The sequence below is a fragment of the Drosophila mojavensis genome, unplaced genomic scaffold, assembly GCF_018153725.1.
Source record: "Drosophila mojavensis isolate 15081-1352.22 unplaced genomic scaffold, ASM1815372v1 contig_80, whole genome shotgun sequence".
In the NCBI taxonomy this organism is placed as follows: domain Eukaryota; kingdom Metazoa; phylum Arthropoda; class Insecta; order Diptera; family Drosophilidae; genus Drosophila; species Drosophila mojavensis.
This window is the reverse complement of record NW_025318906.1, coordinates 3,684,050-3,711,530: the sequence shown is the minus strand read 5'-3', so window position 1 is coordinate 3,711,530 and position 27,481 is coordinate 3,684,050. Positions and strand designations below refer to the sequence as shown.

Here is a 27,481-nt window from a genome sequence, read left to right as displayed (position 1 = left end):
GCAAGAAGAGAGAGGAGAGCGGGCGTGAACGAAAGGCTACAGGACTGAAACAGCAAGGGAATAGAGGAATAGAAAAAGCGAACTGAGCTAAGCAACTGCTTGATGAATGGAGCGAATGGCTGGGTAGCGGGAGGGTTTTGGCAGAGTGAGCAAATAAAAACAAGCGACGTCGCCGCCGCAGCCGACGACACATGACAAATGGCGCGCTAGTTGACGTCGGCAGCGGCACTGAAACTTTTGTAGTGGCAAAAAAAACTGTAAAATAAAATGTCTGCAGACAAGGGTGAACTGGGGATGTGTGTATGTATATGTGTATATGTGTGTATATATGTGTGTATGTGTGTGCTTGCAAAAAGCGAACCTTGAGCTGTGTGTAAAAAGTCAAAATAGAAATATATAAAATTTGTGCTCCATTTTTTGGGGGGCGCCGCGAAATTGCAATTTAAAATTGCTGTCAGGCAGTCAGTCATGAAATGAAATACGCCAGCCAAAAAGCCACATCCACAGCAGCAGCAGCAGCGGCAGCGGCAGCAATAAGAACGGTGAACTAAAAGCACGAGCAAATAGCAAATACAACAGCAAAAGTACATTCAATTTGTTCATACAAATTTATCGCTTGTCGAGGCAGAGGGCGCAAGCGAGAGCTAGAGCGAGAGCGCGAGCTACAGATGGAGCGAGCGTGTGTGGGAGAGGGAGAGCGAGAGTATGTGACGCGGGCAAATGCTGTGGAATTTTTGTACGAAAAACATGGATTTTTGTTGTTGTAAAGCAACAAAATGAATATTTTGTTGGATATTTTCGAAACTTGTTCCTGTTTCACACAATATGCGAACGCTCATAGTCCACACACATATTTATTATTGTTTATTTATGATGCCCTTGTCGACACTAAACAACAAGTTCAAACTTTTGGCTCTGGCTCCATTATACAGTTCACACTTACATGTGTATGTATGTAAGTGCCTGTTTATGTCCATAAATATGTACATAAATGTATACATATGTAGGTATATAATTTTTATACATATGTATGTAAGTATCATGCATTCACATATTTTCATATTAGTAAAATATGTTTCTGACATTTATTGACAAATACTTTTCTGCTATTCCTTCTCCACATTGTTTCCCAATTTGTAAAAGCTTTTATGGTATTTATGGAATCTATGGTACTTAAGAGTGTATAATTATACTATATAGAAATATGATATAGCAGCTTCATGTGCATATGTCTACCTATATATGTGCATAGATATGTTCATACATATGTCCATCATTCTATTAGTATTTTTGGTTCATAATAAGGAATGGATTTGATTAAAATTGGTCGGCATTTTGTGGTTCTAGAGCGCTTTAAAATAAAGTTGATATTATTAAAGCGAAAATAGAGCTTAGACTAAACTACTCTAGATACTAATCACAAAAATTAATCTATAATTTATCAATAAGCATAATAAATATTATATTCACATATTACATTCAATGTAATAGGTACTATATATCATTAAGAACTGTGTCAAGAACTTTTTATTGGCTAGAACCTTTCCAGATAGACTCAGAAAGAAAGAAAAGACTTCTTACTTTTAATGTATTCATTTATTTACTAGGTATTTCATATGTAAGCTCTCTATCCAATGGAGTCAAAATGTTTTTGAAATATCTGCACATAAGAAAATGTTACTAGAGTAGCTGTATGTCAAAGCAACATGTATGTATCTCAATTGTATCTGAAAAGTCCATAAAGAAGAATATGTCTGCAGGTGAAATATCTGCAATTGAGATAATATAACTTTTCATGTATATAAAATCCATCTGAAATGTATCCGAAAAGTCTTCCACATATATTTCAAATCCTGACTATGAAAATGTCTATAAAATAGAACAAAAATACATGCATCTTCATATCTAAGAACAGCTTTCTCAAATGTATCTGAAACTGCAGCACACTCTCAAAGATACATGTCATATAAAGCTATTCAGCGTTCCAATTTCAACACATATCTGTGTTAAATGTTTAATCTTAAAATTCTTTTATCAAATATTGTTAGAAACCGGAAATGTATGTGGAAAAATAACTGATTAAACTAAGTTGCAAAGAGTCATGAAGAGTATATATACTTTAAGTGTATGTTCATATAGAGCATAAATGATAGCGGATATTCCAATGATATTTACTGAGCGAAAAGAACTTATCACTAAGTGACTGTATCGAGAAAAGAAACCAATTTTATCTGGGTAAGTTCATAGGGCGGTTTCTTTTAAGTTGATAAGAATATTCTGACATAAACTAGCGATGAGTCAGTTATACAAAATGATATATAGTATTAATACAGATTATTATTCACATTCCTACAGAGATGCTGAAGAAGTCAACCTAAGTAAAGCTCGTTTTCAATACATTTACCCAAGTACTTAATAGATACATATTTTTAGATCTCTCTATTATGTCTAGACTCACATATCTTCATAATAATCTAATGTAGAAATATAATCGAATGATTAATTGTAATTTTATAAGCAATATGTAGAAAACTGCCGCTAATGTGGAGATTTTTAAATGCATTCCTGTATATCATCGCTGTAAATCGAATATGAAAGGGGTTTGTGTTCATATAGGGGTCAAAATTATTCATATCTAATATGTATGGCGGCACGTACAAGTTCCGCATTGAGATTGTGGCACAATTGAAAGCAATTCGGAATCAATTAGAAAAGAAATTTGAAGAACTCGAAGAATCGCTTTCAAGTAGCACCGACCACAAAGGGAAGCGAAGAAAACTAAGTTCCGAGTTTTGTTTTCTCACGCACAAAGCGCCGTTGCTGTTGCCGTCGCTGTCGCTGTCGACGTCGACCGCACTTCACAAATGAGTGCACATCATTTTGATGGGCTCCCCAGTGCCGCAATCTCTCACTCTCTCACCCCTCCTCTGCTCTACCACTACCACTACTGCGCCTTTAACTCGTTCGCCGCGCCGCAGTCAGAGTAATAAAAAAAAGAATTATTTCTGTGCATGTGTGTGTGTGTGTGTGTGTTTGTGTTGAAAATCAAAAACGAGGCGCAAACATAACAAGGCGAATGCCGGCACACAGACGCAACGGCAAAGTGCAACGAGAGAGACGGCGAAGTGCGGCGAGAGGAACGGCATTGCGGCGAGGCTATCATCTTCCATTCCAATGAAGCGAAATATTTCGAAAAACACGCCAATTGGTCATGTCTCGACCTCGGCGAGACTGCAGCAGCCTGTCTCTGCCTGTCTGTATGCGTGCGTGTGTGTGTGTGTGTGTGTGTTTTTGCTTGTGTTTTTGTGTGTGTGTGCACGCGCTTATTATTCGATTAACTCGAATGGCCCTGCAGCGGCAATATAACTTTTATTTGAGTTCCGCCTACAGTCTGCCAGCAAGCAAAAAAGCACAGTTCTAGCAAAACAGCGAACAGAGTGCAGAGCGAAGAGCGCATAAAACAGGTGCACACTCAAAGAGTTACTCTCACACACACACACACTCATATAGTCATAGAGCGTCACTCACTCTCATCAGCATCGGGTCGTTTGGTTCACACATCGCACAGCTGCAATAAATCTGTATCAGTGCAGGCATCTGCTAAGCTAACCTACCCGGCACACCTCACATCCTCACCCCTTCTCCTACTCCTCCTCCTCCTCCTCCTCCTCCACCTACTTTTCGTTCATTTCGACTGCGCCTGCCTTTGGCAAACGGCATCCAATGAAGCCGCAAAATTGTGGCTGGCTCCGAACGTTGTTCAAAATGGCAAATTGCCATGCGAACCAGCCAGAGAGCCGGGGGTGAGAGTGCCTGCAAAACAAAAGCAACAACAGCAGCAGCAACAACAACAACAACGAAATCGAATTCGCTTTGCGTGTTTTTCGCATATCGTGTATTGTTGTTGTTGTTGTTGTTGCTGCTGCGGGCGGCGAGGCGGGGGACGCACCTTGAACGCCCGCAACAGCAAAACGTGCCGAGGATTCGCTTGGTTAACGCTCATTTTGTTGTTTTCTTTTGTTCACTCACTCGCATGCTCGCTCGCTTGCACTCACACACACTTACACAAACACACACACACACACACACATAGAATGAGCCTGTGCTAGCGCCTTGCGCATCCCGTCTCTGTCTGTCGACTGACCTTTTCATTAGTTTTTAATCGCTGTTCGACATTCCCAAGCGAACAGCAACGGGTTCAAAGTTGAAGCGTGCAGCGGAACGTGATACGAAATGAACAACTGGAACTGGAGCTCAAGCTTCAACTGGAACTGGAACTGGTTGCAGCAAAAGTTGACTGGGTTCAGCCAGTTGCCCCATGTTTCGACTATCTTGCACCCAGATCTTTGGCTAAATACAAATTTCCTCAATTCCAGGGAAATCGCACAGCGAACTCAAATCCTAATGGAATTTTTGATAAGATTGTAGCAAGGCAAAGATTTTCCTTAGGTTGTTGGGCAGCTCATTGAACCGCTACATAGAGTGAATGCATTGTAAATTATAACTGATTTCTTGACATGTCGTAGACTTATATCTATAAGCATTGCTCTTGCTGAGCAGAAGTATTGGTAGTCAAAATTTTGAAAGGTCGTAAACCTATATTATCTATGTATAAGCATTGCTCTTGCTGAGCAGAAGTATTAGTAGTCAAAATATTGAAATCCAATACAAATTTTGGGTTCTGCTTAACCAAAGTTGGGAAACCTTCGCTTGATCCTTGAGTTGGAGCTAGTTTCCACATTATAAGATTCTAGATGGGCTAAAATTTTTATTATTTCAGCTCTACTTTATGCTTAAAACTTCTAAGCAAGAGACTATACAGAAGCTCTTCAGCTGAGCTTCTATATACAAATATATTATTCGTAATTCCTATAAAGAGAATACCTTAAGTTGACTATTTCTCATCTAAAATCTCTTTCCCTTTGACCAGTCTCTTCTTATTTCACCTCTAATCTTGTTATCGCTAATCTTCTTTTCACTGCTTTGAACTTCTCTTCTTTTCTTCTCTATGCATTTCTCTTAATCTTCTTTCTCATTTCTATCAGATCTGCTCTTCTCTCGTCTTCTTGATTCTTTCAATTAGCAAATCTTAATCTAAACTCTTCGTTTCTTATTTCATCAGCTCGTCTCTTATTTTCTCTCCTTATCGCTTCATTTCCCATCGGTTTAGTTCTTTTCACTTCTCAGCCTCTTTATTGTGACATTTCTTCTGTACCATGTTGTTCCGATATCCCTCGTATAATTCATTATATTTTCTTTTATCTCCCATCTATCGTCTCACATCCCAAGTATCTCATATTAATCTATTTCATGTCCCATTTTGCTAATCATTCATCTCTTATCTTGTTATCCAATATCTCTACTCAACACTTTATGCACTTTCCAGTGCTGCATAATTTGTTATTAACTCAAACTGAATAGTTTTCATTAAGTTAAGTCTCTAAGTATTGCCCACAAAGTTTTGTTCAAGCAGATAACTATGCCAATCACTGGAGAAGAAAAGTTTTGACACTGTCCGAGCTGTCGAGACAACTGCGAATAATCTGCTAAAACTGTAAAACAAGCAAAAGGCTTAAAAATTTTGCAAAATTACTTTAGCAAACAACTCGGCTAAGCTTTAAAATTGTTTTGTGTGGCATTTTATGTAGGGCACAAACAGAATTTGAACTGGTTAGAGCCTGGAAAGAGAATATGGGAGCAGAAAAGTTCAGACTACATAATTTAGATGAATTATATTTTTGGAATAAGTCAAGAATTTTCATCAGAGAAGCTGCACTTAGCGGTAGTGTCGAAGTACAGACGGTAAAAGGGATGAAGGGACTAAAACACCTCAGCCAAATCGACTGAGCCTAATCAAGGACAACCTTTGTCATTAATCAAAAGAAGATGGATGGGAATAGGCCACGCCTAGGCCTGTCTATTTTCATACGATTTTCCTTTCAGCTCAATTTTCTCAGTATAAAGAGCTCATATAGTGATATAGAACTTATGTATGATCTATACAGTATATGATTCGAGTATCTGAAGATTCACTTATAGTTACTATTTTTGACTGTAAGCAAGCCAAAGCACTATCAATATCAACTTTACAATCAATAGAACAAGTTAAAGAATCACAAATAATACCTTTTTTCACCTGCCATAAATTATAGCAAAAATCTACTACAGGAATATGCGTGATATAACTCTAACTGTAACTGCCCAACAAATGCAGCTTTAAATGCCAGACAGAAAACATCCATCAAATGGCATCAAAAAAAAGCTGATATATCTATTTGATTGATGCGATTTTAATAACAATTGCAATTAAACGAAGCTAAAAACAAAATCTACGTATATGTATGTATGTATACATACGTAAGTCAAATAGATTGCACAATTTAATGCAAATGCACTGAGTCAGAGAGAGAGGGATATAGATAGTGTCAGCGCGTGCTAAGCAATCGACACACACACATACACACATGCATGTGTATGCAATGAGCGTATAATATAGATAATAAATCATAACGGTTAAGTGTTTTCAATTACCCAATTTACCAATCGCAAATCGCAAAGCTGGGCACGTTCCAATGCCACCAACAACAACAACAGCATAGAAGACGACAACTACGCGAAACCGCTATTTATCAGCAGCAGCAATAGCAACAACAACAACAACAACAACAAAGCTGTCTGGCAGACGGGGGGTTACAGTTAACTGCAGGCGAACGAAGGCCGGATGAAGCGACGACTTTAGCAAAGCTCCGGCAAAAACAAAAAGCTGATAAGTTCGTTTTTCGCAACGGGCGAGCCAAACATTCCCCCCCACTCCATACAAAACTCTACAGCACTCAATTCTCTCTCTCTCTCTCTCCCTCTGTGCATGTGTGTGTGTGTGCAGTAAAGTGCGACATTTTGCTGCTGATTAGGTAGCGTTCGTTTTTAATAAAAGTACGACAAACAAATAAAATACAACAAGTAGCTGCACACACACACACACACACACACATGCACATAGGCACATCACAACGGCACCCACAGCAGCAAAGCTTCGGCCTCGGCCTCGCTCGTTCGTTCGCTCGCGCCTTCGTCCTCATCATCTTGCCCGTCCGTTCGCTTGTTCACTCGCCCACTCTCGCCGCGCTCTGCCCCGCCCGACTTTCGTCATTGCCTTGAAGGTTATGGCACGAGCTCGGGCACGTGCCAGTTGTTACGTATTTGCGGCTGTGGCTTTGGCATTATGCATGTGCCACTGTCTATTATTGTATGTGTATGTGTGTGTGTGTTTGTGTGTGTGTGACGACAACGACAACGACGACTTTGGTTTTAGCGTGCCGCCATATGTTTCCGGCAAGTGTCCTGGCCCACACTTCGCCAGTTCAGCGCCCTTCTACCTTCCCCCGTCGTCTACCCTTCTGCTTGAGCCATGAAAAGCGTTGAAATCTGCAATGCCAACAAGTAAAGCAGCGCGCCCAGGACTTTGCCTTGACACTGGCTGTGCAGTTTTCCTAGCGGGGGTTGGAATTTCAAATGAAAAACTGACAACGGGCCCACAGTCAGCTCGACCCGCGCTCAACCCGTAGTTCCCACTCCACACTCCACACTCCCCACTCACCGCCCACACTCTCCCACTCGCCTATCTCGCTCAATCGTTTGCCACAATGCCATTTGGTTATTCGCCCAAGAGATGCGCGCGTGACACGATTCGATATGCCACTGGTGTGAAAGTATTGAGTGAGAGGGAGTGGGAGATAGAGAGCAGCAAGAGAGTGGACACTTTGCTAATGAGCTCAAGCGTCGACCAGTTTAGCTTTGATTTTAAGCTCGCTGTTAGGTAAATCAATTGTGAAAATGTAAGAAATATGCAAAAATATATTAAAATTCTTTTGAAATATTTGGATACATAGATTTCATTAAACAGAGTGAGAGTAGAAAAATTAAGCTAAAATTTGAACTTCCATAAATAAGCAAATATCTTAAAAAAAAAAAGAGATTAAAAGATCTTTATAGATACTTATAGATAGTCTTGAATAAATTTCTTAAATTTAAAGCAAAAAAAAAAAAAATGTATACATACCTATAAATCATAATACATATCATACAACTAAATATTTAAACTATTTGAAGCAACAACCTGAAAGCAATTTGTATGCTGCCAAAGCTTATCACGCGCTCATCTCTAAAACGTCGACTAACTGTAACAGCAAATGTAGCTGTAACCCGATACTCTTATACGCATATATTGCAAAGGTATCTATATATATGTACGTGTGTATATATCTATATCTTCACAGCCGCATAAGCGACACCTTCTGTCGTCGCCTGTGTCTCCGGCTCTTGCTCCATTTCCGCCTCCTTCTCCCACTCCCACTTCCGTTGCACTGATTTATCAAGGCCCATAAAGAGTAAAGAAAACCGCATTTGTCTATTTGTGAGTGAATTTGTTTTTTTTATTATTATCATTATTAATATTCATTCAATTTATTTTGAAAATCAGCTAATTTATTTGTTTAACTTAAAATTTTGTGTGTGGATTACATTGTGTGTGAACTTGTCTAACAATAATATAATATCTGTATATAATATATATGCATCTAATATTCTATAATTTATGTTTTTTTATGTGCACACATTCAGATTTCTAAATATACTATAATAAATGTATATATGTATATATAATTGTATTATGTTTATTATAATTTGTTTTTCTTTTGTTTTCTCTTGTGTAAATTTAGTTAATTTTCAGCATGAAAGTTAAAACATTTCAGTGGAACAAACATTTATATAATTTAATATAATATAGCTTATAAATTATTTTTCTTTTTGCACGAAGTGAGTTTATTAAAAATTAAATAAATTAGCAATTCTTTCTTTGATTTCATTTTTTTTTATAGGAATTTTTACAATAATTTCGCTTAGTTGTCATGGCTATGCTGAAAGTTATCGATATCGAAAACATTTTGGGGAGGTTTTTTCTGCCTCTCAAAGGAGATTTTGAGGGTTTGTTTGACTTATGTAAATTTTCAACAAATTTGAACCAAAAAGGTGGTTGCAACATGTCGCGGGGGTTGTTGGGTTTTTCTACTTATTTGTAATATCTATAACTCGATAACGATAACGATTGCAGCGCTAGCCTGACTATTTATATATATTTATACAATTTGTTTTTAATTTATGTACATAGAAATAACAGATAAAAACCGAGAGCAAAACGTTGACGATAATTTATGTAGGATATAGGTTATAGACGCCAATATACGATATACGAAATACAATACACATACTAAAAGTAGCTAAATTATTGTTATATGCATTAAAGCTTTTGCGTTTATCGATAAATGTTTCTACTTAAGCGCTGTTAATCGATGTTTGATCAATGTGTACTACTGCACCTTTTCGATAAGTGTTTGTTTAGGCGCTGAAACATTGGTCGATTACTACTTGTGGTTAAGTGCTTGCAAATTTATCGATACATGTTTATAAATTGATCGGCTAGCGATTATTTCAGGTTAGCTTACAACTTAAAAGTACGTTATTAGACGCTTGAAATTTATCGATAACGATTATTTTAATCGCTTTATATATGTAACCATCGATAATTACTTGTTTAAGCTCTAGTCATGGATTCATAAGTTTACCTGTTCCATGCTTAAGTGTATTGTTTGCTAACATTTATCGATAAGCGGTTGCTAAAGCACTTCAACATTTATCGATAAGCACGTAAAACGACTTTTCGAGTCATTTGATTTTTATATATTTTTAGTTTATATTGTTTTTGTGTGTTTGTTTTGTTTTGTTTGTTTTTTGGTCGAAGCTTTAAAAATAAATGTTTTTGCTGTTCGATTTTCGGTTTTTGTTTCTGTTGTTTCTGTAGCTTCGATATTTAAATTTATGTACAAAGTTCGTGCAGCAATTAAACGTAACACTAAATACGATAAAGTATCTACACGTTATTTGAATACCTATATATATTTGGGTATATATATTTATATATATATATATTGGTATATTTTAGTTATATATATATATATGTATAGTTGTTGTATTTTCGTATCTTTATGCTTGACACGCTCAGCTCAGCAAAATCGTTAAAATTTTATCGCCTCAACGAACGTGCGTGGCTCTCTAACTGTATGTTGTCTCTCTGTCTATCTGTGTGTGTGTGTATGTATGTGGGTTGGCTACTGTTCACACACACCACCAAAAAAAAAAAAAAAAAAAAAAAAAAAGATCTAAAAGTCCAAAATGCGCCGCGGCCGTCAACAACCTGCTTCACACTTCGCCGCAGACACAAAAAAAAAAATAGATACAGAAAAAAAAAAACACTTCCGATTAAGTTCGCTTCACGTTTTCACAACAAATTTATATCAATAATTTATATGATTTCTAGATGTGCTGCGATTTTGATTCAAAGCCACAAAATATACGCCCTTCGCTTGTTCGCATTTTGATTTTCGTCTTTTATCAGCTGTAGTGTAATGATTCCGTTCATATGGTAGGCCAAATGGATACCCTATAGGCACATTGAAGTCTATTTAATGTATGTATGTTCGCTGTTTGGTCTATTGAAAAGGAAAATTGTCCTTCTCATCAGGCATTTCAATTGAAGCGATTTTTTTGTGGAATTCGTAGATTTGTGATAACTATATCTGTATCTGTATGGTTCCTTTTTCGTGTTTTATCTAGATAAACGAGTTGATCTGTTGCACATCTGTTTTTTAAGATAAGTTGTCAATTGAGTAAGGATTTACCCTAAGGAGTTTCCCTGAAGAACTAGAGCAACAACTCTCTACGTCTTACTCTAACAAGTGATCCTGACTCTAACGAGTATGTCTAACGAGTATCCCTAACGAGTTTCACTAGCGAGTGGGAATCGCTTCAAAATTAAGCATATTGTTACAGCGAGTGTGTCTTTGTTAGATAGATTAATCATGAATGAGGCGCTTGGTATTCGCTATACCCATTCGAATTCGCTTCAATTTTATGCTCATTTTAAGAGTTGTTTCTTAGCTCAAAAGCTCCAATTCGCTTCAGATCGAAGCACTCGCTATAACGTGGAATTCAAATTAAAGCTCAAGCTACGAGGTTTTTCGAATTCGCTTTAAAATAATCCAAATACAACAACATATTTGCTTTATATCTCAATCTATAACGAGTTGTTTGTAGATTAAACAAGCTTTGCTTAACTTTGTTTCTTCATTTAACCGCGAGTTACAAAACCCTAATTGATCCACTATTAAATTGATTATTTGTTGACGACGAGTAGATCCTAAGTTCTAAGAAGCACTTGTTAACGAGTTGCTAGTTAGCGCTTAACGGTAACTAAAAATGTCTTCAAAATGAAGCTATTTGTTAGGAATTTAGTCAATTTCCATTGTAAGCCTGCTCCTAGCTCTCTGCTCTTTTGATAATGAGTTGTGTGCACAATCAACGTGGTTGTTCTTAACTATAGTATTTGTTACTTTCCTCATCTATCTCTCTTTCTCTCTCTCCTTCTATAGCCAATATCAGCAATTTAAATTGAGTTGCTAATTCGTTTCTATATAGATTAAAGCAGTTGCCTATTGAGTGGGTTCCGAGTGCAGCGAGTTGTTTTCGCTATCTTTTAACACTTTGTATGTATATGTTGTTGTTGTTGTTGTTATGCTTTTGTCTTTCAGTTACTTTGTGAATAAATTTTATTCGTTCTCAACTTGTTTTTGTTTTCCTTCTTTAATTTAAAGATATCTAATCTAAAGCAACGAGTTGTTCCCGATTTAGTTTTTTTGCGAATTGTTTTTTGTTATTTAGGTTTTTCAGTCCAACGATTTCAATTGACATCGTAAGCGTATTCAATGTGGTCTGCGCGCGTTTCTTTTGCCGTTTCTGTTTCTGTTTCTGTGTGTGTTTTTCGCTGATATTTTATAATTAATTTTCGTTCGCATTTTTTGTGTTTTTTTTTTTTTTTTTGCTATGCCAAACAGCAACAGCAACAAAAGCAGCTCTCGCTGTGTTTTATTTATTTATATTTCGCATTTTTGTGTCAGCTTTTTTTGCTGCTGCTGCTGTTGCCGTTGTTGCTGTTGTTGTAGTTAGCAACAAATACGTTTTATATTTATATTTGCATATATATATATTTATAGTCATATATTTCCATTACGGTTATAATTTATTTCGACGCGTACTAATTCCAATCGCAAATATTTGCACAATTATTTGCATGTGTATGCGAACGCTCGGTGTCTGTGTGTCTGTATCTGTATCATCTGCATTTGTATCTGTGTGCGTGTGTGTGTATCTTGTATCTTATATCTTGTTATTTGGTATATATGATTATAGTTTTGTATTCATGTAAGGCTTACGCGCCGCTGCAGTCGCGTCTAGTCGAGTCACTTCAAGTTGCGGTCGCTCTTTGCGCTTCTCATTGTGCTAATTGCAGTGGCACGTCTTATTGTTGTTGTTGCGGTTGTTGTTGTTCCATCAATTTGCGTTCGAGTTCTGATTGCCTTGCAGACTCTCGAGTGGCGCCACCAAATACATTTGCGTGCCGCACATCCAAAGAAACGCTGCATTTCAAATTGTACAAGTACGAGAAGAATGTAAATTGTTATTCATGCTTGAAAATACCAACAAAATGATGTAATGTGCGAGGCAAGCAAGAGTGTACCAGTGTGTGTGTGAGTGAGAGAGTGAGCGAGTGAATCGATGTATGCTGGGCACTGCTGCTGTTCATTAAAAAGGCAAGCAAAAAGAATACAAATTTAGCACTGAAAGCAACTACAAATATAATGAGCTATTGTTGTTGTTGTTATTGTTGTTGTATGTGTGTGTGTGTGTGTATGATAACGGCATAAATAAAACCAGCATAAGAAATGAACGTATCGTTTCGCGAATTAACGAATGACCAACCAAAGCACCAAAGAGAGCGCAAGGGGCGAGCGGGAGACAAAGCTAGAGGTAGCCTAACATTGCTCGCCAAACGAAAAGAGTATGTGTGCGTGAGAGTGGGAGAGGGGCACAGGCAATGCACAGGCAGGAAGAGTGCGCTGTGCCAGGCAAAAGCGAGGGAGGGAGATAAAGCTAGCAATCAAGCTAGACTAGCAAAATGTTCACCCAAAAAAAGGCTGAGAGTGGGAGCGGGCCACAGGCAGGCAGGTAGAGAGCTCGAAGGCAGAGCAATTCTGAGGGTGGGATGAAAAGTTAGCTAGGCTGATGCACAATTTGAAGACGCTTTGCGTATTTATACAAGCAACGCTCGCTAATGAAAAGAGAGTAATTTGGTGAGTGTGAGAGTGGCACAGACAGGAAGAGCGTGCTGAGCAAGGCAAAGGGATGGGAGGGAGTCAAAGCTTGCTAGAGCGCTAGCAAATGCTCGCCAACAACAAAAGTGAGTGTGAGAGTGGCACAGGCAGGAAGCCAAAGGCGTGGGAGGAAGACAAAGCTAGCTGGAGCCTCAGTTAGTACTGAAGACGCACATTTTATAAGCAAACGCTTGCTAAAAGAAAGAGAGTGAGTGTGAGAGCGGGGTCAAGCAGGAAGAGCGTGTTAGTGAATGGTGGGGGAAGGGAGTCAGAGCTAGCTAGAGCTGAGTCTAACGTGAAAGACACACGTTGACGAGCATTGCCCGCTAAAAAAAAGAAAAAAATGTTTTTTGTGTATAATGACTACTTGAGAAAAACGAAAAACGAAAGAGGAAAGCAAAGGCACAAGCAGAAGCAAAACGAAAAGAAAGAAAAAACCGAGCAACAAAAACAAGCAGCAGAAAACGCGCAAACACGAAATGTAATTTGTATAATTTGAGTCTCTTCTGCTTATTTTTTTTTTATCTCTTTTTTTTTTTTGGGTTGAGTGTGGGAAACGCGCCAAAAAGAAAATACATATACATATAGAGAATACAAAGCAATGAGAAGTTAAGCAACAGCTAACAACAATAGAAAACTGAAGAGGGAAAAACAACAACTGGAGCCGAGCCATTAAAACTAAGTTATCTAAAAGGTATTTAAGCTAGGCTCAGGAATTATAAAGTCTTAAAATTGTGCCAAAGTGTATTTGATAATGTTTAATGTTAAAGCTGAAGATATGTACAAATTGTCTATCGGTTGTGCAAAAATCTATTTTAGATTGTCTAAGTCTACCTTATCTATAAATATATAATTTTAAGTATCTAGAAATCTGTCCGATATGAAATAATCTATGTTAGGATATATAAAAGTCCACCAAATCAGTGGAAGACTATAAACAAAAACAACCTCAATATTAAATTGAGAATAATAGAAAAATTCAGCTAAGATAGAGTTAGTGTAAGATTGGTATACATAGATATATAAATATTTTAAAGGTGAGCAGAGGCCAATATATAAAATCAGATAATATTTGTTATAAGTAAATCATTCTTACATATATACAATAAATAAAGTATAAAGCCTTATTCAAATGTAAAAATTGTATTACAGAAATGAATAAGTGCGCGAATATGCTATAGACAGACAAGTTTTTTCATGAGTAAAAATTGTAAATATTATATGGAATAGTTGACTCTATATAAGCAATATTCAAGTGAATAACAATGAGTATATCTGAGGTTTTATAGAATACACTGTGAACGTGTGATTCAAGTGTGCGATGAGGAAAATTACATATGTAAAATTACATATGAATCAGTAAATATATGTATCTATATGTATATGATTTACGTCTATATATGTAAATAAATACATATTGTGAATAATCAAATGTAAATATAAATTAATGCATATATGGTTATAAATGAATATATGACTAAGTGTGAGTATGTTTTATAAACAAATAAGAAACTAAATCTACATTTATTATACCTATGAATAGAAGTGAATATATGCTATATACATATGTATGTATATGGATGAATATAAGTAAAAATTATATACAAATAATATTGCAATCAGCAGATCTTTTCGCTCAGTCTTTTGTTGTGTGTGTGTGCGTGTGTGTGTGTGACTTTGACTGCTTGATATAGATATATATCATTTTGATGTTGCACTTACCTTGTGACTAAGCGGAACTTGCCACCGATGCCAAAGTGTCGGTGGCGGCGATTTGAACGGGCGGCTTTGACATTGACTCGTTGTCAGCAGCAGCGGCAGCGGCAGCAGCAGCAGCATTTGGCAGCGACAGCGCGGGTAGCGAAAGTGCGGGCAGACTCGACAACGTGGCAGCAGCAGCAGCAACAGTTGCTGCCGCTGCTGTTGTTGATGTCGTTGTTGTTGTAGAAATTGTGGATGTTGCTGCTGCTGTTGCTGTTGTTGTTGCTGCTGCTGTTGCTGGCGTCTTGACTTCCGTTTTGGCCACGCTGCTTGCGGCCTTTTCTGTTGCAGTTGCTGCTGCTGCACTGTTACTGCCGCTACCGCTGCTGCTGCTATTGTTGCTGCTGTTGGTGTTGCTGCTGCTGGTGTTGCTACCCAGTGGCGCCTCCTCGGCCATTGCGGCGGCTTTAGCCTCGGCACGTATGTTCAAATTGGCAGCAACTTGGTCAATTGTTGTTGCCTTCTTCAAAGCGCGCGGTGAGGTTGCCGCAGGAGCAGGCGTATTGCTGTTGCTGCTGCTGCTGCTGGGACTTAATAAAGTTGCTGCTGCTGACAATTTGATCGTCTCTTCGGCTTTAACAGTCAACGGCTTGGCCACGGCTACTGCTGTTGCAGTAGTAGCCGCAGCAGCAACTGTTGCTGTTGCCGTTGTAGTTGCCGTCGGCGTTGCCTGATTGCGAAAGGCCAACGCTGAAGGATTTGGTATGCTGCGCACTGATGCATTCTGCGGCCGAACCACCGCATTCTTTGGCTTATTCTCATAGATATTGCCGCACTTGATCGAGATTTTCTCACGCGCCGTCGCCGACTCGGAGAGCATATGCAGATTTTGTAGATCGTCGCCGGTGCCGCCAGCAGCAGCAGCAGCAGCAGCAGAAGCAGCAGCCGCAGCAGCTGCAGCCACAGCGGCAACAACGGCGGCGGCAGCATTGCTGTTGCTGCTATTGTTGTTGTTGCTGCTGTTGTTGTTGTTGTTGTTGCTGCTGTTGCTGTTGGCGGAAATGTTTTGTTTGATTTTGTTTAAGGCTGCCTCCAGACTGTTGCTGCTGCTGTTGTTGTTGCTGCTTAATGTTGTTGCTGTTGTGGGCGCCAACTTTGTTGTTGTTGCTGCTGCAGTTGTTTGTTTGCTGCTGCTGCTGCTGCTGTTGTTGTTGCTGCTGCGTCCTGCTGATAAATCAAGTATGTCAGCATCCTTGACTGTTGCTGCTGTTGCTACAGTTGCTGTCGTGCTGGCTGCAACTGTTGCCGTTGTTGTTGTTGTTGTTGCTGCTGCTGTCGGCGGCCGAAATTCACGCAAACTTGTTTTCGACTTGTCCAGCAGCGCCAAGCCATTGGCTTTGCTTTGACTGCTTGCTGCTGCTGCTGCTGCTGCTGCTGCGGCAACAGTTGCTGCCTTTTTGGCCGTTGCTGCTGCTGCTGCAGCATTTGATTTAGCTGCAAAGGCTGCGTGCGTCGTCGGATTGCGCAGATTGATCAAAGCAGGCGGCGATGTGCGATAAGCAACATTGTTGCTGTTGTTGTTGATGTTGTTGCTGCTGTTGCTGTTGTTCATGTTGCTGTTGTTGTTGCCCGCTCGCTGTGCGCTCAGCGTCACAGACAATGGCGGCGACTTGACCATGGCCGGCATGGTCAACGGCGGCGATGCCGCCGACTGTGCCGCATTTGTGGCACGCTTGGCGGGCTGCCGTGGCAAGCTGGCCGGCGGACCCATCAGCCGTGCACCAGCAACAGTTGCCGTTAGCCCCGGACTCGCACCCAGACGCACTATTTCCAGTCCGCTGTCCGCGGCATAGGCATAGCTCTGGACGTTGCGTGGCCGCGGCGTTATGGTCACACTGCGTCCGGTGGGGCACAGCTGCGGCATGAGCATGGGCGGCGCATAGACATTGTTCTTCAGCCTGGCAGCAACAGGGTTGAAGCAATGCAATTGTTGCTGTTGCTGCTGTTGCTGGTAGTCCAGGCGCGGCTGCTTGGCCAGCAATTGCTGCTGACTCTCGTCCAGCGACAAGGCGCGCTTCGGCTGCTTGTTGGCCGCGCTGGCAATGGAGCTGGGCGCCGCTGAGTGATAGCGTTGCATGTGCGGCGGCAATGCTTGCCGCAGCGGCGACTGCGGCACGAGAAAATGTGGCGCTTGCATGGCGCTCGGCTTACGATTGCTATTGTGATTGCTAGGCAGCGGCGGTTTGGCCAATTTGGTTGGCTTGCTGGCAGCAACTGTTGCTGGTGTAGCTGTTGCTGTTGGTGTTGCAGTTGCTGCACTAGTTGTTGCTGTTGCTGTTGCCGTTGCATTGAAGCCTTTGAATAGGCTGGGCGGCAGCGGCGGCGAGGCGGGCAACTTGAGCGCCGGCTCGGCAGCAACTGTTGCTGCCGCCGCACTGCAATTGTTGCTGGCTGTCATCAGGCTGTTGATGCTGCGCGATTCCTCGCCCAGCGTGCGATTCAGAGCATCTTCCTTAGTTGCTGTTGCTGCTGTTGCTACATTTGCTGCTGTTGCCGCCTTTGGTTGCTCCTCCAGCTGCAGCTGCTTGAGCGAGACCAGCTCGCCGCCAGCCAGAGAATGGGATCGCTTCAGATCCAATTTGTGCGCCTTGTGATTGTGTGTTGTTGTGATCTTCATCTTCATCTTGCCATCGGTCTGGGAGCTAATCATCGCATGCAGCTTCTTGCGTTTACCGTTCGCATCCTTTGGCTCCTTCGAGTGTTTCTTTTTGCGCTTGCGATGCGACGACGATGAGGAGGACGAGCAACTGTTGCTGATGGTTGCGCTGCCATTGGAGCCATTGGTGGAGCAGCTGCTCGACGACATGGGCGACGCATTCGGACTGTACTTGAGCGCCTCCTGCTGCACAGGCTCAATGGGCTTCAGGCCAATATTCTTCACATATGTCTCCAGATCCACTTGCTGTTGCACCGATGCCGCCGCCGCCGCCGCCGATGCACTCTCCAGCCGCGGCTCTGCCGACCGGGGCAGCGTTAGCTTTGTCGTCATGCTGTTCAGCTCGATTTTCAGTTTGAGCGGTTGCGAGGGCGGCGTCGATTTCTTATTCGCTGTCTTCAGCTCGAAGGCGCCTTCATCGCCGTAATTTGCTGTCGATTTGCTCAGCTGCGATTGAGGAATGCTGACAACAATATTGAGATTCGAGAGATTGTTGTTGCTACTGTTGTTGTTGTTGTTGTTGTTAGTCAGCTCTGGCTCTGGTTCTGGTTCGCTCTTGACATGCAGCAGCGGCGCAGCTGAGGAGGAGTTGGTGCTGTTGCTGTTGTTGTTGTTGTTGTTGACCACGCCATAGTCGCTGTAGCGCATATCATTGCTGCGCAAACTCTTAAAATTTGTTGGCGCTGCTGCCGCCTCCTCCAACTCGCGTTTGCCTCCTGCCGACTGACGCTTGGTCTTGGCTAGCTTTGTGCTGTTGTTGTTGTTATTGTTGCTGCTGCTGTTGTTGTTGTTGTTGGCTTTGCTGCGCGTCTTGCTTGTCGCATGCAACGGCAACTCATCGGCAAAGGTCACCGATTTGCTGGGCTTTGTTGTGGCTGCCACAGCGACATTCGATTCAATATCCCGTTTAACCTTTGACAAATTGCTCTCATCGTTTTTTGTTTCAATGCGCTCGTGCAGCAGAATTCTATAGCGAAACGCCATGGGCGCATGCTGTGTGATAATCAAGCGAAAAACCAAATAGAAAATGCAAAATGGAAATGAGGAAAATATTGAAGGATTTTGCTAAACGTCTATCAACAATCTAGTCGAAGCTATATAGGAATTGCCGCAAGCTAGTTTGAAAAATGCAAAAGATTGGAGTGTTTTCTATGTTTGCCACGCCCCCAGCGGGCGTGTATCATAATGCTTGACATTTCCAACTTGCAAATTTTTATAAAATATAATCATAGATACATCTTTACATATCTCTATCTATCTATCTATCTCTCTCTGTATATATCTATATATCATCTATCTATCCATCTATCTATATATTTATCTATCCTTCTATCTATCCATCTGTCTATCTATCTCTCTATCTATCTATCTATCTATCTCTCTATCTATCTATCTTTCTATCATCTATCTATGTATCAGTCTATCTATCTATTTACCTATTTATCTATCTCTTTGTCTATCTATCAATCTAATCTATATAGAAATCTGTATCTTTCTATCTCTTATCATTATTATCTTTCTATCTCTTATTTGAATCCAATTAATAGATTTCAACTTTTAATAAGCTTATCTAACCTGAACTATATTTTTTGTAGATCCAAGTACTTAAACATACGGCTGTTCTAGGAACAAGAGCTCAACATTTATATCGATAAATATATGTATAGCGGATCAATCTAGTTAACTTATTCCACTCTAAACCCGAATCTGTTTTTAAGTTCTGTTTTCTTAAGACAACCCATAATTTGTATACAAGAAAATTCCATTGCAAAAAGAGTGCACCAAGTCTCATGTAGGTAGCTACTCTTTAGGCTGAGTTCATATGGCTACGGCAGAGTTAATCAACTATATAATCGACCTTATGGTGGCTGCTCTACACCCTGAATCGGCATTATGGAATGGACGCTAAACTAGCGGCACAATTCGATTTGCCAGCGGCTAATTTTAAGTGCCAAATTCAGACAAAACAAATCAACCTTCTACTTATCCCCCCCTGCCCATTGCAGTCCATCCCAATCGAGCCCATGCCATACCATGCCATACCATACCATACCATACCATACCGTACCATCCCATCCTGTACCATCCCTTCCCTTCCCATCCCCTTCTCTTTCTAATCTCCCAAAAAGCAAAACAAAGTTTGAGAACTCACCCGCTGCCAGTGGTAACAATAGCCGACATCCATGAGCGTAAAGTTGAGCGGCAAAACCTCATCCTCATACGTGACCTCGACCTCGACGTGTTTATTCTCCGGATCGATGTCGTACTTGGAGCAGAGGAAACGCTGCAGATGCACAACCCTCAGATTGGCGGGGCACTGCAGATAGCAGATGGGCGGCTTTTCGGTTGAACCGCAATTTTTGAGTGTAGCCGGATGATATTCCAGCGATAGACTGTATATGGGAAGAGAGCGGAAAAGGAGAAAAACGTAGATAATTAAATGAGAGGGTCTTGGCATATTAGAGATTTACCAGGCAATATTACAAGCAACTTAAGCACTAAAAGGAAAATGTGTGAAAGAATGAAGAAATAGCAATGTGAAATGAAGAAAGAAACTTATCTAGTTGAGCTTTAAACATCGTTCTTTCTTATATATACATAAATTAGTTATGAATTTAAGGGAAAAACGAAGAAAGTCAAAGAAAACCTAAGAATACCCCATTTTTTCTCATTTCTCAGACTTCTTCTTGATCTCATATCATTCGTTTACTATTAACTTTAGATCATTTCTTTTATTTCTTGATAAGGAAATGGTTACTTTTGACTGTCAATAAAACTTAAGAGTTAACTGATATAAAGAATAATATAATTTTGTCAAGGAAAAAGTAAAAACAAAATTTGAAACATTAAATGAGCTTAGATATAACAAAGAAAACCTATTTTCTATTCAAGCAAGAAAAGTTGACATTGACATACCTAATAGGCTCTCCAGGCGAAAAGAACTCCTGTTGCTGTTCCCTGGACGACTTGTGCAGCAAATCCTCCTCGGCAGCCAGTTCCTGGTGCTGTTCCTTAAACTCAGCTAGACGTTCGCATTCGCGCTGATAGAGACCCGGCACCAGTTTATAAATCAGCGCACGCAAAGTGTCATCGGATCTGCAAGAGAACGAGGCGCGACAGTTGTTAAAGCCAAGATTGGGGAGTGAGGGGGATGGGGGAGAGTAGGAGAAGAGGTGTTGCAACACCTACCTGAGGTTATCCTCGCTGATATGTTTGCCCCCGCTCGACTTGCACTGTGGGCAGTAAACATCGCGCAGCAAATGCTTCAGAATGCAGCTGCGGCAATCTGCAGAGAATGACAATCAAAGTGGGTTGTACAGATAGTATATGGATATATATATAGAGATAGATATATGTATGTATATATTTATCTACAGCATAAGCATCTATATAGTTATATATTAAGCACTTTTGCTTCACTTACATGTATGATAGCAATTGTCCACTGTTGTTGGATCTATCATATAGCCTCGGCATATGTGACAGGTGAACTGTTCATTGAACTGGCTCAGCTGTCGTGCGGAACCAGTGCGTTCCGTAGATTGCAGTTTGTGTAACTGCGCTGGTTTTTCCATTTTCATTTGCATTTTTGTTGTGCGTGTGTGTATATGTAATGATAGCCTCTTTTGAATAGTTTAGAATGTTTTAGATGCTAACATGTCCTGTGAAGAAGAATAAGAAGAAGAGCAAGAAATTAGTTACAAATTACGCTGAAGCAAATATGTGTAAAAGAGACAAAAGCTAGAACTATATCTTAAATAAAGTTCGAGCGTTATTTTTAAGAGACTCTAGACATCTTAATGATCGATCAAGATAGCTATAAAGCTGGAAGGTCTTATGATAGAGAGCAGAGAGAAATATGACTTGGAAGCTTGGTTCTCAGAAACAATATAGTTGATATATAAATTATTTTTGGTGTTGAAATCTTGATAATAAATAGCCCAGTTAGGTCTTATAATATCTCAAGAAACCTTAGAAGCTTTATGTAGTTGCCAAGCAAGGCTTGCAATGTTTGGACAGCTCAATGATACCACAAGGTTTATACTGCTGTTAGGTCTGAATAATTATTTACAAAATAGAAGAGAAATACGCAGATTTTTCACTAGAGTTCGAACCTTTGACATCATATGCAATATTTAGACATATTAACGATGCTACAAGCTTTATAAGGCTGTTAGATCTGGGGGCAAGCAAACACCAAAGAGCAGCGCGACAAGATCAGACTGAAGCTTTGCCTTCACCAGAAGAAGCGCCACACAGACCAAAACAAAGGTAAAAACAAAACAACAACCAACTGTGAGAAACAACATAAAGCAAAAATCACAGCAACAACCATCATCAACACCCAGCGACATGAATGTGGTTGGGTCGCTCTAGGTCTCTCGACTCGACTCGTCTCGTTTGTCAAACAAAAGCCCAACACACACACACACATTTATATAAATATGTATCTAAAACTTTATATCTATGTAGCAATGTAGCAAAACTGCAACTGCAACTGTGGCTGCCACAAAAAGATCTGGCAACGTCAGACGCAGCACTTTCAACTAGTAAATCAGCCATCCATGAATCGGAACAATGCCAAAAAAGAAAAAAAACTACACACACACACACGCACACTTATGTATATAAAAAGAACAAAAAAAACTAACTCATATGCGGCGCACATTAAGGCAAAGGTGGGTGCAAAGGGGGGCTAAGGGGCGCTACTGGGCTTACAAGCGACGCCCTTTGTGCTGCACACAGAGGGCATCCGACACACAACCTTCCGCACACACACACACGCACATGCCCGCACACACACTCAGCGCACTCGACGATGTTTTGTACTTGAATCTAGTTTTAGGTTTTTCGCCTTCGTCTTCGTCGGCGACTTCGCTGCCTTCGCTGTTGAGTTCGCCCGACGTCTTCATCTTCGCCTTCGTCTGCGCCCGACGTCTTCGACTTCGTCTTTCGTTGTGCAAACGAATAAAGTACGAAAATTACGCTCTTGCTATGCCCTACACACACACACACACACACGCACACAGAGTCAGAGTTGATAATCATAATAATAATAATGACGATAATGATGATGATGATGATAATTACGATGTGGGCAGCGAGTTGGATCAGCAGGTTGGCTTGATTCAGAAGCACAGGCGAAGGCAGAGTCAGAAGCAAACGCAGAGGCAGCAGCAGAGGCAGCAGCAGAGACAGCGGCAGAGGCAGCGACATAGGCATAGAGCAAAGAGGAAGAATATGTATGCCACATCAAGTTGATGAGATTTGAATGGAACAACAAAAACAGCAGCAGCAGCAGCAAATGTCATGTTAATGTGTGGAAATACATTTATACATGCACACACATATACACACATGCACACTCATACCCATACATCTAATGTGCTGTTGTTAGAGCTTTTAGGAACTAGTCCTAATTGTTTTGTCTGCAATTAAGTTGCTTTCGGTGTCAAATTAGCATAGTTAAGAGGCTAAATCGGCTGATGTATGTATGTATGTATGAAATATAATATTACACATGGTCAAATATTATTCATAGCATAATTGTTGAAATATGTTTACAATGCAAGGCCTAAAAATCCATTTGAAAGTAGCAAACAATTTTATAAAATTTTAGTTAGTTATATTATTGTACTCTGGGCAATAGGAATTAGAAAACTACTAATGTTGGAGAGGTTAGAATATAATAAGCCTTAGATCTTTGCAGCATAGGCTCCAAATATCAAACTTATGTTACTAGATATAACGTATCGATCTCTCAATCTACCAAATATACACTTATTATATTCTTCTACTTTTCGAGTTAAATATATATACATATATCTTCTAACTTAGTATCTACTATAGAGTCAAAAGCGTCTACGATAATCATAGACATTTATAAATGAGTAGACTTTTCACACATTGATGTGTATGTATCAGTATCTCTAAACATAGATATCTATCTATACGTAGTTAGATATATATCCTTCCTTTTCATCTCTCAACTTTATTTATTCTGTCCTTCTACCTATATTACACGATTTGTACAGTACCTCTATCTAGCTATCTATATACATAACTGACCATTCAGCAAGCTATCTACCAATCTATGCAAACTCTTTATCCATCTTTTCTTTCAAATATTCTGTAGCCCCTACTTAAAGTATCTGTACTTGTACAAGTACTTGAAAAGAAACTCAAACAAGCGAATCTTTTAAATTTCATATTATATTCCCAAAATGTTATAAGCATATGGAGATCTATAAAGCTTCAAGTAGTAAACCATACGCCTCTTAGATTAGCTTTAATATAATACATGCTCAATTAAAATGATCGTTCATTAGCTTCAAAATATGTTGCTTATTCATATAGTTGATAATAATTATAATATAACTATGTATATTTAATCAGTATAGCTATTTTTTAGTCTTACTCATTTCAATATATCTTATCTTTATTAGTTTTTTAGCTCAAATATATAATTCCATTGCGCTAAACTCATATAGTATATTTCCTGAGAGAGTTTCAGTTCGCAATGGTCATACATAAAAAAGTTAGTTTTATATTAAAACCCAAGTCTTAAGCCAATCTAGGATTCGTCCAGCTGCTACCCAAGCAAAGGCTGTAAATCTAACTGTAGGGCAAATAAAAGTCGCCTTGGCCCGCAAATGCGCAGCCCACTTTTTTTCTGTCTCTCTTTTTCTCATTTTGTTTTTGCCCCGTTTGCCTTTGACATGTTTCTGCTTTTGTACGTCACACGCTCACGCGAAACTGGCACGAAAGCAGCTTGTAAAAGGCAAGACGAAATAGGCGGCAGCAATGACAACGGCAACAACAACAAGAGAGTGAAGCTGTGCTGCGATGCGATGCGATGCTAGCAAAAAAAAAAAACAAAATTAAAAAAAAAATAAACAACAAGCTAAACAAAAAGCGAACAAAAAGGAAGACAGCAAAAACAAAAGCGGGCAAACTAAGTCAAAGTGGGCACAAGGATAGAGTTAGCAACAGCCAAAAGGAGGGCTGAAAGAGGGGGACAAAGCGAAAGAGAGAGACAGCGGAAGCTGGACACAGTTTTATATAGAAAATGCAAACGTTGCTAAGGATAATGAGAAGGTGGACGCAAAGCAAACACTAGCAGAGCCATTCATCAACGCCCACGCCCAACCCACACACACCCACAAGCTCACTCACACTCACACACTCAAAGTGTTAGACTAAAGTGGCTCACAGTGCCGGTCTTAGTGGGTGGCTTATGGGTGGACAATTGACAACATTGATGACGTCTTCAATGCCGCTGACGTATTAGTTTACGAGCAAGGCTCATAACAATACACCAACACACACCCACTCACACACACACGCTGACAGTGACGAAATGGCCACAGCTTGCACAGACTTCGCCGCTTCGCTGTTATCGCTATCGAAACGAAACGAAGCGAAGCTATAATAACAACAACAGCCACAACAGCAGCAGCAACTGGCGCCGGCACGAGCGCACTTTACAACAACAGTTCACAGGGTGGTTGCTACACACACACTCACACTCACACACACACACGCATACACTCATGCACAGTTAGAGACACGACGCGCACGCAACAAGCTTTGCCGATGATGACGAGAGACGCGGCGACACAGCGTACAATTTGTATATGTGATCGAATGAAATTTACTTGCGTTATGCACGTGCGGTATTGTCCACAACAGCAGCCGCTGAGAATACAACTGAAAGCAATGCACGAAATTCAAATGCTATGTGCGAGCGCTGGCTACGTTTCGTTCGTACTCGCATTCGGTACTCGCCGCGCAATTGAGGCGAAACGAGCACACGAAGCAACGAAGACACCAATTTGTATCTATTCGCCGCGGCGAGAGAGCGGCAGCACCGACAGCAGCGACAGCCGCCCCTTGTGGGCTGTGGGGAGAGCGTAACAGCGGCACAATCAAATCCCAAAACAAAACTTTCTACAATTTGCGCGCGCGTATTTTCGCCTTCGCCGCAGTTTTAGTTTCGGTTTTTATTTCGAATTGGCAGCGGCAGCTACGGCGACGGCGACGGCGACGGCGACGACGAAAATTCCAATACGACAACAACACTCACACATACGCATATTCGTAAACACAAACGCAAACGCACTTGTCACGTGTACGTGTGTTTACAAAATTTTCACACACACACCAAAGCTGTGTATAGTAGTAGCACGAACATGAATTTACTTTTCGTTACATTTCGCCGCGCTCGCCGCGCAATCAAAAGCAAAGTGAAATTTTTCTTATTAGAAATGTACACACCGTAGTTTTTCCAAGCGTTTGCCAAACTACGTCGCAATTTGTTTACAATGTAGCAATGCGTTAATTCACGTATTTGGTTTACCGGCTTCACGAGTTGCACTGGGATGGAAATCAATTTTACTCATAAGCATATAAATCGATTCAAACCAAATGATGAACTCTTCTTCTTCTGCTTACTTTATAGCACTTGCCGACTCACACAAACAGCATGGGCGCTCTGTGTTTGTGTGCGCTTCTTTCACTTCAGCTGCTGCTACTCTTATCGATTTCTCATACACGTTTTTATTATCACGAACAGCGGTTGAGATTTAAAATGCTCTCTCTCTCTCCCTGTCTCTCACACTCGCACACTGAATCGCTCTTTCACTGTCTCTCTTGTGCGCTGACAGCGTTAAAAATTTACTTTACTCCGTCCGCAAAGTGCACGGCACGAAAACTGTTCAAAGACTGATTCTGATTAGACCTGCCAACGACTTCGGCACTGCGCTGTCTGCCATGCGTTCGTCGCGTCGGCGCATGAGAGCTCGTCGTGAGAGCGAGAGCTCGAGCGCAAGCGAGACAAAGAGACGCTCTGTTGCCGTTTCGCGCCATTGCTGTACCGCCCACCCTGCGGCTGTTGTGAGGCTTGATTGGCTGCCACTACGACGTTCGGCTGTTCGGCAACGGCACGAACGCTTCGTGTCGCGGCTCGTGTATGTTTTGTGTATGTTGCGACGCCTTTACCTTTTTGGGGTGGCTGTGCGTTGCGTACCTGCCTGTCTGTATGTGTGTGCGTGCGTGTGTGGGTGCCTTTTTTAATTGAATTCAACTGTCAAATGAGAGATTAACGCGTCTGCATTGACGCTAGCGTCGGCAGCGACGTCGCCGTCGTCGTCAATCGTGCCAGCTACGTATTGGCCTTGGCGTTTATAATTATCGTGAATTCGCCTCTGTCTCTGCCTCTGCCGCTGCCACCGTCGCTGCCTGAGCTTCGCTGTTGTTGTTGTTATGCTCCGTGCGTTGGGCATTTTGTATAAAATATGAATATGTGGGGCCATATGCAAAAGGTATCATTCTCTGCTTGCGTGTGTGTAAATGTATATGTGTTCGAGCGTGCGTGTGTGCATGTGTATCTTTGTATCTGCATCTCTGTGACAGACACCCACTTGACATATGAAGCCTACTTGATCTCGCTTTCCGTTTTGACAGCCGCCCAGAGGAAAAGCCATTGTGAATTTTATTGAATTTGAAAACGTTCAAATTTGCATTTCAAAGGGTTAAGGCAAGACGAAAAAAATAAAAAAAAACCAAACGTTGACAGCGACAAGTGGCAAATCGCATGTCCTTGAGCACATATTTCTCGCACGTCTTCGCGTTGATTTCAAGGCTCGCTACACATTGATATGCATGGCAGTGGCTGGATAAATCGTCCTCAGACATTCAGTTTGATAAATGATGCAGATAAGCGTTCACTTGCGACGCGACGGTGCTGCTTCTATCTGTGATGCTCGTACAATTGTACAATAAGTACAGTTTATCGTGCGAC

General features: G+C 40.7%; 1 protein-coding gene across 1 annotated transcript; it reads right to left on the bottom strand.

Annotated features, from left to right (window-relative positions):
- Positions 1–12,231: 12,231 nt before the first annotated feature.
- On the bottom strand, positions 12,232–26,402 carry LOC6578613 (protein suppressor 2 of zeste). Its single transcript, XM_032730195.2, is given in 10 exon segments — positions 12,232–12,527; positions 14,985–15,868; positions 15,959–16,092; positions 16,094–16,146; positions 16,149–18,672; positions 19,832–20,072; positions 20,596–20,775; positions 20,869–20,965; positions 21,104–21,341; positions 26,134–26,402. Coding segments are annotated over 9 exon segments (4,362 nt in total). The 5' UTR covers positions 21,267–21,341; positions 26,134–26,402; the 3' UTR covers positions 12,232–12,441.
- Between the last annotated feature and the right edge of the window lie 1,079 nt (positions 26,403–27,481).